Source organism: Lepisma saccharinum, chromosome 3, assembly GCF_977018435.1.
Source record: "Lepisma saccharinum chromosome 3, izLepSacc3.1, whole genome shotgun sequence".
In the NCBI taxonomy this organism is placed as follows: domain Eukaryota; kingdom Metazoa; phylum Arthropoda; class Insecta; order Zygentoma; family Lepismatidae; genus Lepisma; species Lepisma saccharinum.
In genome coordinates, this window is record NC_139231.1 from 41016946 (window position 1) to 41035914 (window position 18969).

An 18969-nucleotide genomic window follows, 5' to 3' on the forward strand; every position below is an offset into this window, starting at 1 on the left:
GCAGACAGGTGTGGTTTCGTTTTTTGACTTCTGATGGTGCTGGAGGATGAGAAATTCTTTGTCTCACATCTGATGTATGGTGAACACTGTATGTCATGCTCATGTGGCTAGAGTGGCATAAGAAATTCAGAGATGGATGCGTGTCACTGCAAGACAATCCGTTCCATGATAACACCCGCCCCCACGCTCCCAGTCTGGTTAGAGATATGCTTCATGGATTTGCATGTGTTTCACAGGGCAAGACGGGAATATAGTAGAAAGAGAGGAAATGATGTTAGAACAGATGATGATTTCCAAATCAAACCAGGATGATAATGACAGTGAAATGCTATGGTCAAACCATCTTCAAGGCCATTAAATTCACTACTTTTCATTGAATTTCTCATCATTTCTATCATTAGTGTGTATGCTCCCAAGATGTATGCTATATTGTTTAAAACTATTATTGGGCATTTTTTTTTTCAGAGGAGTGTGTGGATATGAGGAAGGAGCAGTGCTTCCAGCAGTATAAGAACGGAGCCTGCTCCCACCCAATGTCACAGGAGCTCACCAGGATGCTCTGCTGTTGCTCCATGGGGAAGGCTTGGGGAAGACGCTGTGAGGAATGCCCTGCCCAGGGTACAAGTAGGTATCACTTACATTAAAGATTCTGTACTCCTAATTGCTTACGTTACAATACTGAATTAATAGCTAATAATAGGAATAAGGCTCATTTATATATATTTTGCCAAATAAAAAAGTCAAAATAATATTCAATATATGTGAATTACAAATGAGAAATGAAAATGTAACTGGTATTCTATCGGTATTGTCCTGCATAGGTATATCAATTTATTAGCAATATTGTCAATAATTTTACAGATCTATTTCTGTATACAGCCTTTAGCTTGCAAAATTCTGTCATTTTCTTTTTGTTTTTATAAATATTGAAGAATGATTCATACGCCCTGGATTTCTAATGTGAATGTCTAAATATGTAGTTTATTTTTCACAGCAAAATCTATTCAACTCAACTGGTTACATAAATTAATTAAGGAAGTGAATAAACCATTCATAACCATAAATAATTCAGGTTCTTAATTAAACATCAATTTTATGTACCAGTAGAATGTCTGGATTGGCACATTTTATATTAGTAATTTATTGATATTAGTCCATTGCTACTATAAATAGTCTGTAATGGAATGCAAATCAGGCCATTTTCTTACTTTTATGAATATAAAGGTATATTACATCTATTCTGACTTTGTAAAATACTAAATTTCTGTAAAGTAATTTCTCTTTCCTAAGACAAAACTTACCAGAAAACCATTGAAACTAATCATGAAAGTTTTGCCATTTTATATCTAATTGGTATGATATTATGTTTTCAGTACTTTATTGATACTGATGATTTTTTGCCAAAAGTTTAGAAACATAATTTAATTAAAATTCGTGTAAGAAGTTCCATAATTTAATTCCAGGTGGCTACTTTGCTCTTTGTGGAGGCATGAAGCCAGGGCAGATCTGGGACCCCATCCACAATCAAACCAAAGAAATAGATGAGTGTAACCTGATGCCTCAGATGTGCCAGCACGGCCTGTGCATGAACACCCCAGGCAGCTTTGAGTGTCAGTGCAACAGAGGTTACGTTTATGACATAGATTCACACCAGTGCATAGGTCAGTGAAGCAGGTAGCTTCTTAAAATTGCATGTGCAGCAAGTATGTTTTATTCATGGCAAGAAAATTGTTAAAATATCACATATCACTTTATGGAACTAATAACAATCCACTGTTACTTGCGAAAAAAACCAATCACCTATCAATTTTGATGACTGCCACTATTCACAATCACTACTTGCAGCATGTTGTTATTGATTCTGAAGAAAACTGTATTTTGATCAGTACTCTTTATTCTGGTGGTATGCAATGGTGTACTGTACCAGCATCTCTATTTTGTAGCTGAGATGTAACTACTGTATAGTCGTTTCTGCTATATATCAGCTGGAATCAGCTCAGCTCTAATAAACCCCCTCCCCCCTCCCCTGACACACACATGTACATGCACAATGCACAACTGCACTGTAATTTATGAATCTAGCACAGTATTTTTCTAGTAAGTCTTGTGATTACACATGCATAGAGGCACATATTTTTGGTAAATAAAAAAGCAAAATTTCGGTACAAAAACATTCAATTTCAGGTTCAAAAGTGGTAAATAAAATGAAATTTTGCTGTTATAGCAGTGAAAAAGTGGCATATAAAATGACATTTTGGTTTTAAAAATGTGAATATAATCCAAAATTTGATTTAAAAACTGCACTATTACACAAGTAAAAAAGTAAAGTAAAGTAAAGTGTTCCCCTGTGCTTAGCACCACGCCATGGAGGCGTATAGGGGGTGTGGGGGTAACGCCCCACACTTTCTTGATCCGGTCGTGAGTGGGGGTGATGTGATCAGCATCACGCCCCTGACCGCCTTTACCCCCCAGGGTTGTTATTCGATGCTGGGTGGGCGCCGGGGCCGCTTCCATCGTTAGAAAAGTTCCCGGATTTGAACCGGCCGGGGATCGAACCCGGGACCTTTAGCATGGTAGTCAGATGCGTTACCGACTGAGCCACCGCGGCCTTGTGAGACTACACAAAATAAACATATCCCTTCTAATAGCACATTAAATTATTACCAGAATATTAAGTTTATTCCTGTATAAAGGGGTCCATTTTGCTTCTCAAATGTTTGCAGCAGAATTAATTAATTTTCCGTGAATTGCATAACTCACAGGATAATTCTGACTTCAGAAAGTGTCGCGTCGGTATATAAATGGTAAATTTCGTGTTTAAGAGTCTATTTCGCATTTTGCAGTTCATTTCGCATCATTTCGTGACAAAACAGGGTAGGAAAATGCACCTCACACCTTTCAGAAACATGAAAAATTAGCATTACAATGTGTTATTTCACATTTCGTGTTTTCGTCAAAAATGAAATATGCATGCCTCTACCTATGCATAATTATTATCTGTGTCATAAAAGCAAAATGACTTTTGAAGATGCATAGAAACATTGTTGTTTTCTCAGGTAAAAGCAGCGATTTTTATAATAAATTGAAATAGTATTGTCCAAAAGAACAAAGTGTCTGCCTTTTATGCAGGAAATTTTGATTCAATTTCTGAGGTGTAAAATTGTGTTCTTCCAGTTATTTAGAGCAACAGACCCAGTGGCGTAACCACAGGGGGCAGGGGGGCATTGTCCCCCCAACCTTGGTCAGAAATGAATTCTAGGGGCAAGGGGGGTAAACATTGATGGCCAAGAAGACCTGCAGGGGGGCAATTACCTCCCAGAACTTCAAATATTATGCAAATAAAAATACTTTTCGTAAAATCTTGTTGCTTGCTTCACTCGCAATGCCTGTTTTTCTTAGTCTTATCAAGTTCAGAACCGTATCTAGGGGATGACGGGAGATGGCCCTGGGCACCGAATGATCTAAATGTAAAAACATTCTAAAATTTGATTGATTTGTGCTATTTTTTAGTCTACTTTATGCACAGAAAGGCTAATTGAGACTAAGCCTATAGCTTAATGTGCGTTCCGAACCACTATGTACCTCCACAGGGTATCAAACCCGGGACCCCTTGATCATAAGGTGACGATGTTACCACTACACCATCCGGGAGGCACAAAAGTCGTAAATGATATAATGCCATGCCATTCCGTGAAAATATTTGCGCCCTATTCAATTAATATTGATTTCAGCCTGTAAAAAAATTGGATCCAAAAATTTTCTTGCTCGCTTCGCTTGCAATTTGTGTTTGTTTGTTGTTTTGTGTTTCACCAGACAGAGAAATAAGACTTGTCTTAATTGATTTCATTTTAAATACGTGAATAATTGTTTCACATTTGAGAGACAATTTATGTAATTTTTCATGTTGGTTTATTGTGAGATGGGTGAAATGGTTGTGTAATGTATTTAAATAATATATGCTGTATATAATATTTATTAAAGAAACTTTGAATATGTACACAATTTAGTGTTCACGTCACTCCACGTTGCATATGTGTGAAACATATATTGTGCATGAAAGTTATGTTAATGTAAAAAAGAATTATATTTGGAATGCATTTATCAAGCATTTTCTGTCTTTCAAAAATAGTTTATGTGCTTCATTTCCATTATTAATGTGAAATTGAACGTGTTAAAATAATAATTCAAATCGTTTGTTCGAACAAAAATGCTTTAGCGCAAACTTCTACCACTTTTTGTGTAATTTACGAGGATAATAATGTCTTTGATACTACCACTACTATTAATAATAATAATGTTGGTCCTGAGTTCGAATCCTGCCTTGGGCATGGATGTTTGCGAGTATCCATTCATCATTTTTATTGTGCCATCCCTCATCCCCATGTTCTCAAATTAGCCAAAAGTGGCACAAGAAGCGAAGTAAAATAAAGCAAATCAATAATAACAACAATAATAATAATAATGTTATAATGGAGCACATGTCAGTATTTCATCTGTAATGTATGTTAGAGAGTTGTGAATTGAGCATCCATGATTGTATTTTGAGATTATTTGGTACTGGGATTGTGCAGACTCTGTAAATCTAAATATCACCAAACAATTCATGATGGTTGCGGTAAACGTGGTTTAAAATTACTTACGTGAAATTTAGAAGATTTTGCACTTCCGCAATGCACAATTTAATGGTTAATTCCTATTAATTTCGAAGATCCACTGTCTTCATTCACAAAAGGGTACGGCGTTTGCAGCGGAGATGGTACCGCGTCACTGCATTGTTTGTTCCTGGGTGGCGGTAGTTGGGATTTCTCTCATTCGGCAGCGCTGGCACGTGCATCTTGGTTTACGTCATCTGCTTCGTGTTGTCAGGTGGCATTGCCAATTGGGGGTTGGGGGGCTGGGCCATGCTGCTCGGCAATGTGCCATTCCTGTTCCCCGCGTGTGCCTGGAGGAGGGTCGAGTATGTGCGCCGCAACTTTTCCTTTTCAGGTCGGGGATCTTTCACCATCAAAGAAACCCATGCCATCATCCAACAGAAACCAGCACTGAACCTGGACAATGGACAGGCACACCCAACTTGGCACTCTGTCCTCAGAAAGATCCCCGACCTGAAAAAGAAAAGATGCGGCGCACATACTCGACCCCCCTCCAGCCACGCGGGGAACAGGAACGGCACATTACCGAGCAGCATGACCCAGCCCCCCAATCCCCAACTGGCAATGCCACCTGACAACAGGAAGCAGACGCAAACCAACATGCGTGTGCCAGCGCCGCTGAATGGGAGAAATCGCAACTACTGCTGCCCGGGAACAAACAATGCAGTGATGCGGTACCATCTCCGCTTCAAATGCCGTACCCTTTTGTGAATGAAGACAGTTCATCTTCGAAATTAATAGGATTTTACCATTAAATTGTGCAACGCGAAAGTGCAAAATCTTCTAAATTTCACGTAAGTAATCACCAAACAAGTCAAAGCCATGAACATAACATACTAATTACGAACTGGTAACATTCAGTTAATGATTATATCCACAAATTTAAAGTGATCAGTTACACTAGTCAGGGTTGTTTAACATCCAGGAACCTATAAATTCTAATGGGTTCTGCAACAGGACCAGAACCTTTTTTCTCTCACAATTTAAATTTGGTCCAAGTTGCATATTGTTTAATTGAGAAAATGTTCCTAGATCATATTTAAATTGATGCAGAAAAAGATTCCTGGACCGTATTTAAATTCATCTGGAAAAAAGGTTCCTGGATCAAATTTAAATACTTTACAGATAAAAAGGTTATTTATAGTCCAGAACCCATTTACGCTTGCTGATTTTCTCTCCTGGACCAGAATTGAATTTATTTAAAATTCCTGGACCTTTAACAACCCTGACACTAGACATGCAACCTTTGTGCATTTCTCTGTTTATTATTCGGTAACGTTACAGTGTGAAGTAGTGTGGTAAGCATGGCTGATATATCAAGATTAAATACTTCCTGTTTTAATACTTCTTTCTATTCAGAAACCTATTAATTCCAGGTCTGCTGCCTTCCTTGTCTTGATGGTGATGACATCTTGGATCCCAACCTGAAGGCAATGAAGGCAGCAAACCTTTGGAATTTAGGGGCTTCTAAAAAAAGCAGAAGCACAGAAAGAGAATAATGAGGTTTATTTTTGTGCAACAGTAAAATTATTTGCATACAGTGAGAGTATTTGGCATTACATTTCAGATGACAATGAATGCATTCGCATCCCTGGCCCGTGTAGAGGAAATGCTCAATGTGTTAACACCCCTGGGAGCTTTGAATGCCAGTGCCCCGAGGGATACAAGCTCAGTGTTAGCCAAAGGGAGTGTATTGGTAAGTATGAATGTTAAATAAGTACATTTTTAAGAAGTGTAACTGGAAAACAAAAATCGTGCAGTACCAATATAAAGAACTCGCTGTTTGTCCTGTAGAAGGAACATTCATCGGATTGACTACTTAAAAAATAATTTCGGTGAAAATAACCACCAGATGAGAAATCTGGATACTTTTACATTGAGATATCTGACAGTAAAATGCAAGGTCCGTTGTCAAAACCTTCCCCCACTCTAGAAGGTTCGGTCGTAAGAGACCTTTTTGTCAGTCCCCGTGTTACAACTGCAGCTGGGTTTCTGTGACATTATAAGATGAAACTTCATCCTATTGCCTGCTATTTCCAGCACTGTAAAACATGCAACGTTCTTGTTTTTAAGAGGAAAAAGACATGCTGAAGAGCATCGCAAAACAACTTACACAGGATACATGAAAGCAATGGTGTACAGAAGAAATGATAAGTAAGCAAAAGCATAAACTTACCCATGGTTAGTGTTAGAAAGATCTGGAAGAAGACCAGATCATGGGTCTATCGTTTTTGTTTCATGGCATTTCTGCTTTTTATTTCTTGGGTCCTGCACCTGCGGTTCAGATACCACATCCGGAAAAAATGTTCTTTCTCTACAAAACAGCTTGAGCACCTTCGGATCTTCATGGGGAAACCTATTTTCCAGAATTTCAAACAGACTGCTTATTACTTTTGTTCTCTGATCTTTGTTTTTCCATGGAACTGCCAGAATATTCCCTCACACTCTTTCATAATTTCCTTCCAACGAGGAGAAGGCCACCTTGTGGCAAAGTTTCTATCCATCCTCCACTTGATGAATTTGATACACAAATTTCACCAGCTTCGATATTCTTGCATTTTCTTTCCAATATAGCCTGCAACATACTGCAGAACCTACTTTTCTTCTTTTCTCATCAAGTAAAGCATTTCACCACTTTAATCTGGTAACTCTACAGATAACGATGGTCACTTCTTGTCTATATCGACAAGACCATCAAACAATGAAGTAAGCATCATGCTCTCCCCAGCTTCTTCCGCCAGAGCGCTTGCTAACCAGAGAAATAAAAATTCAAGTAACCAAGATGGAAAATAGCATGGCAGCTATAAAGTATGTATTTCATTAACTGAATAAAATATAATAAAAACCATGATATGTTAAGTGTTTAATTTGTTATTTTCCTTCTACTTTAACAGATATTGATGAGTGTGTAGACAAATATGGAATATGCAGTAATGGAGACTGCAACAATTTTCAAGGAAGTTTCCAGTGCATCTGCAGCAATGGATATGCCCTCACGTCAGCTCGGGACTCCTGCGTTGATGTTGATGAATGCCATCGCCATCCTAACATATGCAACAATGGAAGTTGTGTTAATGGTGTGGGCTCATACAAATGCCATTGTTATCCTGGATTTAAGCTGAGCCATAACAATGACTGCATTGGTAAGGAGGTACATGAGTCCTTGATCATTATTTTTCACATGGTAATCCTTGGTATTGAAATGATGTGTATTGCATACATATTAATCTATATTTTTACATGGAATGGAGTTGTATTTATATATAACAGTTAAATGTTTAAATAATAAAGAAAGGTCAAAGTTAGGCATAGAAGTTGCAATATAAATATGCATTCAGTGACATTGAAATTATGATGTATCAACACCTAGGCAATTTGTGTGTCATTGAATATGAGAACAAGATCCTAGTCATAACTACTCATTTTATTACAATGAATCAAACTGGAAGCAATCCATACTTATTGCAATATAGTTTTCCATAGCTATGATAATATGTGATGTAAAAAAAGGTATCTAATATAAGTATATGCTGAACTGAAATATGAAATAGTTTCAGGCACAAGAGGCTCATTAACCCATGAAAATGTAGTTATCAGAGTATGGTGCAAAGGAAGATAGGTTAACATATTTTCACTCCCAATATAAAAACGGAATTAAATAATAGCTGTGGAAATCAATACAATGTTGCATATTAACACATTCACTGCCACTTAAACAAAATGCAGACTGATGTCAAGTGATGACTACTGTTGTTGCTTAATTCTGCTTAACAGTAGAATGAAATGCAATGTTGCACATTAGTAATATTGTAAATTTATGATTTTCATGTAAATTTACAATCACACACACATGTACATCACCGGGATGTACATTAAATTTATTTTATGCTGTGCAGCTTGACACACATAACATCCAGTGTTATTAATGTAGATACTTACTTTTTGTGGTCAAGGCATTCAATTTTTCAGATAATTCTGCTTCTTTCCTTTATTTTCTTATTTGTTTTAACAAATAGCTATGCATTACACGCATATGTGATAACATTTCTGAGTGAACATTTTCTATGCTGATACAGTATTTGTTCCATGTATGTTCCACTTGTTTCTTAGACCAACAAAGTAAGTCGCCATGAGGAAAATACATAAATCAATATTTTTTGTTCAGCATAAAATAATCTCTGTAGAAATAAATTGTTATCATGTCTGAGAATGTTCGACTTTAGAAATGGTGTATCAACACTCTGGTGATTATTTTCAACAATCCCACCTTGACCCCAATCACTCTCCACTTCCCACTCACTGCAGCTTAAAATTAGTTATAATTCTCCTTTATACTTTTCTTCTCCTTTGAGGATGAGACAGACCAGGAACTATGTACTCTGTCTGAGGGATCAATTCTTTTACGGTAATAAAAATGCATGTGATTGTTATTTTTTCTTCTAGGTAATCCTTTTAAATCCTCCTTAAAATACACTCCTCACAAAAAGTTTGGAATATTGTTGTGTTAGAAAATAGGTGATAGACACAGCCTTGGAATGCAACAACACATGGTATCTGTCTGGTGGACGTTCTCATCTTTTCGCCAACATATGCCACCATGCCTATCACCTATTGCCTAACATAATAGTATTCCAAACTTGTTGTGCCTAATATAATAATATTCCAAAATTTTTTTGAGGAATGTATATTACTGTTTCTAACTGAATATGATAGAGAAACTACATCATAAAACCACTCTTTTGTGGCCACAAATATTTGAAACATATGTAAAAAGAATAACTATGATCCAATTTGAGTTAATGACAAAGAAATGTATAAAAGAGAAACAAACTAAGCTGTTTTTTTTAAAACTTTAAACTTTTTTTTAGTAATGTGCCATAAATGACTGAAATGGCTCTTATGCAGTGTCATTGCTGGCCAAGTATAAGAAACAGCATGTATGAGGTGATATCAAAAAGTTTCAAGACTACCTCTGTTTACAATAAAGTATTTTATTTTATGTATCTATGTTTACACACTATCACGTTCAAAAAAGTCCCCTTGCACAGCGATACAGGGCTCCAAGCGTTCCTGTCACTTCTGGAATGTGGACTGGAAATCTTCTTTTTTGAAGCGTGTCAAACAGCTTCTGCGATTCGCGCTGGATCTCTGCAATGGTGTCATAATGGTAACATTTGAGCTGGATCTTCATCTTCGGGAAGAGGGCTAAGTCTGCAGGAGCGAAATCTGGCGGCTAAAGTGGGTACGGAAGTGAGATCGTGTTGTTTTCGGTGGGAAACTAACATGTGAGGAGAGATCGATGACAGGATGCATTTTCGTTGTGGATGTTTTCCCTCACACACCTTAAAACCTGGCAGTAGAACTAGCTATTGACGGTCTGGCCCCTGCAGATGAATTCTCGATGCACAATGCTGTGAATGTCGAAATAAGACTATGAGCATGTACTTGGTCTATCTGCTGACCTGCCTTGCCTTTTTAGGTCGTGAAGATGAAGGGCTCTTCTGCTACCGAATCATGTCAAGCGTCTCTGTGGTAGATTTTCAAAGTTTAGCGCAGAATTTCACATTGCCCTTTGTTGTAATTTGCTGTCAATGATGAAATTGCAGACTTGGTAACGCACATGGTGAGAATAGCACCAGTTGTGTAGTTCCCAACGCACACAGGATGATCTCTCTTGGCACACTGACTTATGAAGGTCGGTGCTCCCTGTGACTGTGTGTGCAGCCTTGTGCTGCCATCTGTGTATATGATGCACTTGTGTGTAGAGGCACACAGCAAAATACATCAAATGATGCACATGTACGTCACCAGCAGTGAAGATGGTAAGGCTGCCTGGTACACCTTGGAAGGTGGTTGTGCGAAAAGAAAGTAATTTTATTTTATACATTAGTTAAAAGGGAATGTATTCAGTCTGAGAGTTCCCTCAAGCAACACAGGGTTTTCACACCTAAGTGGTAAGTGACACATCTGCACAGACTGCATAAGCCTAAGTAGCCACTTACTTCTACATTCTTGTGACAGCTTAACAGACATAGCTAACATGATACACTTAGTCCAAGTAACACAGAAGCAACATGTGCTGTGCGTTGCTTCACTCCGGTGTAAAATATTTCATTCATTTATTGAATTTCGTTTCCAAGTGCTTGTCACTTTGGTGAGAAATAAATCTCCCTACCTTCCATAGTTACTGAATGTAAGTTAAATATGTTAACATAGTTTATTTCCTAGTTTTTAATAGTTGTATTATATTTGCAGATATTGATGAATGCCACATAATGCCTTTCCTCTGTCGAAATGGAAGGTGCCGTAATGTAATTGGATCATTTACTTGTGAATGTGCAGAGGGATACACACTCACAGCTGATGGGCAACACTGTAGAGATGTTGACGAGTGCCATGAGGTGAATATTATTATTTTTTGGCTGATAGCAATACTTCAAATAACCTAAATTCATTTTCTCCTATGGAAACTTTTCATCACTTCCATATACATTTTCACACCATTAAGAGAGTGACCTTCGCATTACAGTGATATCTATACTGGTAACAAAAAAAAATGATTAAGTTGACTGTGCTCAGATAGGCTAATCAGGACTGAATCTACAGTTTAAAAGTGTGCAATGTACCTCCAGCAAGGATCAAATCCATGACCCCATGATTACAAGCTGCTATCCAGGAAGTCAGCATGTGGTAATAAATACATAATTCATATTGCTTGCAATACCCAAACTACGAATTGTAATATTTCATATTAGTTATTGCAACAATAGGCAGGTCCTCCGATGATACAGTGGTAATGTCATTGCTTTGTAATCAAGGGATCCTGGGTTTGACACTCAGTGGAGGCACATAATGGTTCAGAACACAATTAAAACTCTAAGTCCAGTCTCGATTAGCCTATATGTGCATAAAGTGAACTTAAAACAAAAACTAAAAAAAAAACTTAAGCAACAACAGGCCAGATGGTGAGTTCTCTAACAACAGAACAAAATTTTCCCCAATTTTTTTGGTGTAAACCAGTGGTTCCCAACCTTTTGACTTGTGGTGCCCTTTTTAAAATCAATTTCTACCTACCGTACCCTATGTTTTACAAGTTAGTGGTGTTTAGAAGTAATGTTGTCCTCCTCTGTGGCCATGCGGTCTAAGGCGTTGTGCTTTGAACTCCGAGTGCAGGATGGTATGGGTTTGAGTCTGCCTGGGTTCAGTCTCCGGGTTCTCAGCCTGTGTATAGGACTGGTGAGGAAATTGGGGAGCTAAGAGTGAGTAGCGTAACCCAGTCTCGGAGATCTCCTATAACGGCTGGTGGTTCGACGAGCTGACTTCATGGCATCCCATTACTGGTTGAAGATCTCCTCCACACCTCTACGTAGTGTTGTGGGAGGGAGACTGGCAGTCGGGAGATCGGCCTAGGTCCTTCCAGGCCTGTCGAGCTACGGGTTATTATTATTATTATTATTATTATTATTATTATTATAGAAGTAATGTTACGGAGAAGAAGAAGAGGGGGTAGATAGTAAGGGAATGTAAAGTAAAGAGATATTTAAACAATTGCGCAATGTTCATGCAGTGAAATTATATTTTAAAAACTTTTAAATTTACCATAATACTCAATTTATTCTCAACTACCACCAATTCAGATGATATTGTCAATACTTGGCCATACATAAAAGTTCTTCCAAAGTTCAATAAATCAAACCATTTGCATTACAATAGATTTTACATTGTTTTGTGAGAGCAACAATAAGGTCCATAAAATAACGTATAAACATGTAATGACTTCTGGTTGCATTTTTCTGCACAGTTTTCTTATTACAGGTTCAATTGATGATAATTACAGGCAAATTCCTGGTTCTTCATTTAAGCGGCTTCTGTATTGTGTTTTGGTAGCTGTATAAGCAGAGAATCCTGCTTCACAGAAATATGTAGTTGAGAAAGGCAGCAATACTAATTTTGCTTTCTCAGACATGATTTTGAATTCATCTTGTAAATGCTGCCAAAACTCCGATAGCGATAGCGAACGCGATTTTTAGTTTGCTGTGACATGTCAAATCTACGAGGACCTCATATTCCTCTGAATTTAAGCTGGATGGTTTTTTGTTCATGCTGAACACATTCAGTACCCATTTAAAGTCATCAAGCACCTTCTCTTGAGCTATTGGAAAATAATGTTCAAAGGAGTCTCTCATAGCATCGACATGTGCCTAAATATTTTTGTGTATTGTTTGAACCTTGATGTTATTTTCATTCAAGAAGCTTTTTGTAAGAGGGAAGCAATCAATATCTTCCTTTTCCACGTTCTCCAACCAATACATAAGTTTCCTCTTAAAAGAACACACTTTGGCGTTTCAATCAAAAACTGTGGCAGTTTTTTTTGCAATGATAGATTAATTTCCTTCATTTTGCTAAAAATGTCTGCCACCCAGTCGTCATCATTTAAAACCGTCGCCAATAGTGTGTTATGGTCCATCAAAAATGCTGCTACCTCTACATGCAGATCCATCAAACGTGTCAACGCTTTTCCCCGAGACAACCACCTTATTTCACACAGGAATATGAGAAATTCAACTTGGCAAATTTCCGATCAGAATGTAATTTCTAGTTTTCCTTTTTTGATTCTACTTTTTGTTTCATAATCTTTAATATCATTCAATTTTATTTATTTTCCTGGAGCGGCCGTGGAGTCCCTGGGAAGTGCACATGGAGCCCTTAGGGCTCTGCGGATCACAGGTTGGGAACCGGTGGTGTAAACAATGCCTCTCTCTCTCGTCAACTTTGTATAACATTTATTGTAAAATTGTTTAAACATTTGAACTTCATTGATCATAAGTAGGGCTCGGAAGTTGAGGAAAAATCCTTTTTTTTCCCCCTAGTGTTTTTCGAAGACGAGGTCCAACATAATATATGCTCATTTTGGGTCATTGTAGGCCAGAAAAAGGTGGGTTTTATTTGTCCTTGTTTGCCTTTTTCGACGTTTTATGAATTATTGGCCCTTTTTTAGCATTTTTTTAGGTCTTAACGTTTTTTTTTTTTGCAACTTCACCTTCTTTCGACTACGTTTTTACTGCCCATTCTCAATTCGAATCATCATCAGTTCATCACCTCTTAAACATACTTTCTGTAGTAAAGAAATAAAAAAAAGAAAGAAAGAAATATATTTGAACCATCCCTGAAACGAGAGAAAAACATTTTTGGATTACTGAAGCAGGTACGTTACAAGGTCCTTTAACCGTAACTTGTATGGAAAGTCACACTGTAAGTGGCAACTTTCTCTTGTTGTTTTGAACCTTTCAGTTTTTTCGCACAGTGTGGTCCATACCACCAGAATTTTGTATTTTTTTAAATCATTAAATATGTAATTAAAACTGAAGTTATTAATTAATTTGGATCACATTTATATGTCCTTGTTTCCATGTTTAGGTCCTTTTTTTGATATTTTTAGGTCTTTTTTTTTTGGCAATTTATAGGTCTTCAACTTCCGAGCCCTAATCATAAGTATGGAGATTAAAAATTACTGCACTTCTGATACTGTGATTTTGTGTTGAGACTTGTTGGTATAGTTTGAGAACTAAACTACGCATGGTATAACAACATTCTAGCCATTATAATTATTACAAGTTCATGTCTATGATGCTGTACAGATTCCCATGAGAACAATGGCAATTGCTACTGAAATTAATTGAACATTAATTACCTTTTTCACAGATTAAGCGAGTACTTCATTGTATTGAATTGTTTACATTTTGAAGATGGAACATTTACAATCTCGGTGGATGATTTGTTAATTCTGGAAGTGAATAATTTTATCATCAAATGTTTGATATTTTTCATATTTTCAATGTTTCATATTGACCCATCCAGTGCTGAAAGTGGGGGCATGCTATCAGTCCAGGTAAGAAAATTTTTGTAAAACAAACCCTCACCTACTGCATTGTGTCCATGTTAATCCATACAAGCATCCTTCACCCCACCGCAAACTTGAAAAAGCGTCCCCCAGCTAGGAATTTCCACTTCAAGCACTGGATTCATCCCTAGAAAATATACAAATATATTCATTACAGAATTCAGAAATAAAAATGCATACTTACATCATTGTCTTCCTGGGGAGAGATTCGTGAGGGTTATATCCTATCACTGGTTCAAATTTTCTAAAAAAAAAGAAAAAGTGAAACAATAAATTTTAAAAAAAATTGTTAAAATCTTTTTAGTGCGTGTGATTTTTTTTTTACTTTATCATGTACAGTGAGATAATGTGAAGCTTAGTGTAATAATATCAATACTTGTGTTTGTAGGTTCCAGGAACCTGCCCACACCCAGGAAAGTGCCAGAATTTAATGGGTTCATACATATGCACTTGTCCACCAGGATTCGACCTTGATGAGGATGGGAATGCTTGCGAAGGTATATATATATATATATTTCTTTTTTTACATAAAAAAGGATAGAGTTTTTGAATAACTTCTAATTTTAAATTTCGGTACTCTCAACTTTATTGTAAAATATTGAACATGAGCAGTGTGATGTTATGAGGCTATACTGTGATGATTAATAACTAGGCTAGGATTTTCAGGACTATGTATTTATGTGATGATCCAGAAATATGTAGAAATTGGTGTTACAAAAATAACTAAAGGGCATATTTTGTCATTTCTGTGTGATGGAGCATTTTTTAAAATTGTTCAGTCATATTTAGCAGATTTTCATTGAATTTACTTTATACATTGAAACACATTCTCAATTTACCAGCCAGGTTAAGTTGTTGTTAGCTTACAATGTTTTGAGTGCATACATTACTCTCATCATCAGGGAATGTAGAATTGGAGACCAGTTCATGGTTAAATATGAGTATGATGGGTTGGAGAAGACTGGTTCACTCTGGATCTTAAGTGTTTTATTGGCAAATGCTGTGTTTTTATGAAGAGTGGGTTCCAGGCATAACTGGGCTGGAGTCTCCACATTCCTGTTGAGATTCATGCTTTCCTGGGAAATATCTATGGCTTCCTTTACTCTTCTGTCTCAGCAACCAGTACATTTGGCTTTGATTGTGCTATCTGCAAAAAAAAAATTCTGTGACCATCGGTAATGCTGTGTTCTGCTAGTCCTGACTTTTTTGGTTGGAACAGTCGGATTTAGTTTTTATGTTCATTTCTTCCCTGATGAATGGTGCATCCTGTTTGTCCTACATATGGTGTCCCATATTCACAGCATATGCTGTATACTCCTGGAATATGGAGTTCCAGGTCATAGAGCAGAGCAGGGCCTTGGTCTTGCTCTTGAGTGGTGGTCTGTGGATGGTCTTCACCCCATTCCTAGCGGGAATTCTGCTTAATTTCCCAGAGATGTGACCAATGAATGGTAAAATTGTTGTAGTGGGACATTCCTTTCCTGTGTTGCTACAAGCAGTGAGGATGTGAAGTGAAGGATTGGTAAGGGCCACGTCCCCATATTTGGTTGGTCCGAGTTGTGAAGAATCGCCCCTTCTAAGAACCACACTGTTTTTAGTGGTGGGTCTCTGTTCCTTGGTGAGCACCCTGTGTTATCTCTCATGTGGTATACATTCTGTTGTAGTGTGGTTCTAAGATGGGTGAATTCTGGTTGCAAAATTTTCATGGTCCAAAATGGTTACTGCCGTGTGGGCTAGTGTGTTTAGAATGGTGTGTGTGTGTGTGGGGGGGGGGGGGGCACTATGATCACACCATGCCCAAAGGTGTCATCTGGTCTCCAGCAGATTAGGATGTCCAGGAATGGGAGGCAGTCATCTTCTTCTATCTCCATTGTAAACTTGATGTTTGAATAGCGGTTGTTAAAGAATTCCAGAAAACTATGTAATGCCAGTCATCCATGTGGCCAAATGATGAATGTGTCATCCACATATCAGTAGAAACAGAATGGTGGGTGTGGAGCATCCTTCAGGGCTTCATGTTCAAAATGTTCCATGTAGAAATTCCAATGGATAGTGAAAGTGGTGAACCCATGACAACTCTATTGGTTTGTTCACAATTAGAGACCTGATTTTAAAGGAGAAAATTTTCCTTTAAAATGGACAAAAAAGGAAAGTTATTGCAAAAAAAAAGGGAAAAAAGAACTATAGTTTTTTTTTACACTCTACTAAAAGTACTATTTAAAATGAAAGTGCAATATATACCATTCACAACAGACTGACTATATGTTTGAAAGTTTTTATTACTAAATTGTAGCTCAAGTGATGCCCTAAATTCATCATTGAGTTTATTAATTTCTGAGCATAGAGTGTAGTTAGAAGTTTGAGAATAACAACAGAATTAAGATTATCTGTAACACAGATAAAATAAAAACATTTTTCTGTCCACCATTTTGAAATGTCTCGGTCAATTTGTTCAAAACCAGAACTCCAGGGTAGTTATTTCAAAGCTTGCAAATTTCCTAATCAAAATGTCAAAATTTACAACCGCTATTGTGGTCACAAATTTGATGTCTTTCTCCCTTCATTGCCCAGTCCCTCGTTAGTCTAACACCATATATCAGAGGTTTCACTGCCAATTGTAGTAAAATTTATGTCAATTTCACAAATTTAAAAATATTTTTTGAAGATGCCACTATTTAAAATATGACTCCGAGGCTAAATTTTATCAACTCTTAAAATTTTATTTTCTGTCATAAAAAAAATCCCTTCAAATTATGTACAGCCTTCCAGTTTCTGACTGGACTACTAGTAAACTAAATTCTATGAAATTTAGACATTCATAAAGATTTCAGTGTGTATTTTTCACAGGATATAACAAAACCATACTTTATTTTCACTGGAAAAATAAAATGTAACACAAGTGAATTCTTATTTTGTTAAGGTTGCTTGAAGAGTAGTTAATTTACAGTACCTGATCAACACAGCAAGGAACATAATGATTCCAGCTGAATTGTAAAACTTTGTAATGTAAATGTAATGTAAAAATGCATTAGTAGTAAATAAATCTGTACAAATAAGGGTTGCTTGAAATTCATGAGACATTCATTTGTGTAATTCTTCATGTCCAAAAATTTTAGATATATTTTAAGATGTACAAGGAACTATTTGTAAATATGTGGCATAAAATGTTAGTACCAATTAATTTTATCATCAAATCATTATTATCTTAACCTTGGCTGTTTGGAAAATTCATCTTGAATTTGCCATAAAATGCTTCATTCCAGATATCAACGAGTGCCTTCAGAGGTTAGATATGTGTGAGGGAGGAACGTGTATAAATACTGAAGGAGGTGTCATATGTGAATGCCCTGATGGATACATATTGAGCCCAAGTGGAATGAAATGCATTGATGTACGCGAGGAGCTGTGCTATGGAGCATATCGAAGAGGTTGGTATTAAAATATATTTGCATTTGTAAATAACTGTGCTAGCCATCATCATCCTTTGCCGTTTCCTGCCTCTGGCTGGGTCGGCATAGAAGTGAAGCCTCTCGATTTTTTACTGGTCTTCCACCACTCCTCTCTTTCCACGGTATTCCAATCTTTCTCCTAACACTCTCCACTATCTGCTCTTTCCACTGACATCTTGGTCTCCCCCTTGGTCTTATTCCCACTCCTTGTGCATTGTAAGCTCTTACTGGTAGTCTTTCTGCATTCATTCTCTTCATGTGTCCGAACCATCTCATCTGTGCCTGATCTATCCTGTCCTGAAGCTTTACCACACCCACTGTCTGCCGGATCTCCTCATTCCTTATTCTATCCCTTCTAGTCTTCCCCAATATACTCCTTAAAAATTTCATCTCCACTGCCAGCATCTTTCTTTTGTCTCTCGGTATGTAGTGTGTGTTATATATTACCTTCTTGCATTTTATATGTACATCCCTGTTTCATACTAATCTTTGAACGCTTTGATATAGTCCACCACCCATTTGTCTATTCCGTTTACCTCCTCATCTATTCGTCCACTTCTCAATTATGCTTCCTAGATCTTTGAAGCTCTCCTCTACCCTCAACTCTTGCATGTCCATCTTTATTCTTGGTTCATTTCTGGCTCTGTTTCTTGTTGTTATTAGCACTTTGCTCTTTTCTGCACTGATTTTTATTCCTGCTCTTCTGATTTCCTCATTCCAACTATCAAGCTGTCTCTGTACTTCTTCTTCCCTGTCTCCCCATATTACTGTCATTAGCGAACAACAGGGCCTTCATCTCTTCCTCTCCTATCTTCTTCCTCACTTCTTCATTAATTGCATCCATTGTAATTATGAAGATCAGTGGGGAAAGAGCACTTCCCTGTTTTAGTCAATTACTTATACTGAACCACTCTGTTCTTCCACACTGGTGTCTTCACAAAGCTCTGGTTGGCCTTGTATGTGCTCT

At 37.2% G+C, this 18969-nt stretch overlaps 1 protein-coding gene across 1 annotated transcript in view; it reads left to right on the top strand.

The window, feature by feature from the left end:
* The window catches only part of LOC145984988 (fibrillin-2-like), a 327365-nt gene that overhangs the window by 253804 nt on the left and 54592 nt on the right, over positions 1 to 18969 (top strand). The window contains exons 32-38 of the mRNA XM_083118469.1: positions 466 to 624; positions 1464 to 1661; positions 6220 to 6348; positions 7547 to 7795; positions 10908 to 11053; positions 14942 to 15050; positions 17817 to 17981. Of these exons, the coding sequence (XP_082974595.1) occupies positions 466 to 624; positions 1464 to 1661; positions 6220 to 6348; positions 7547 to 7795; positions 10908 to 11053; positions 14942 to 15050; positions 17817 to 17981 (1155 nt within the window). The remainder of the gene's footprint in view (positions 1 to 465; positions 625 to 1463; positions 1662 to 6219; positions 6349 to 7546; positions 7796 to 10907; positions 11054 to 14941; positions 15051 to 17816; positions 17982 to 18969) is intronic.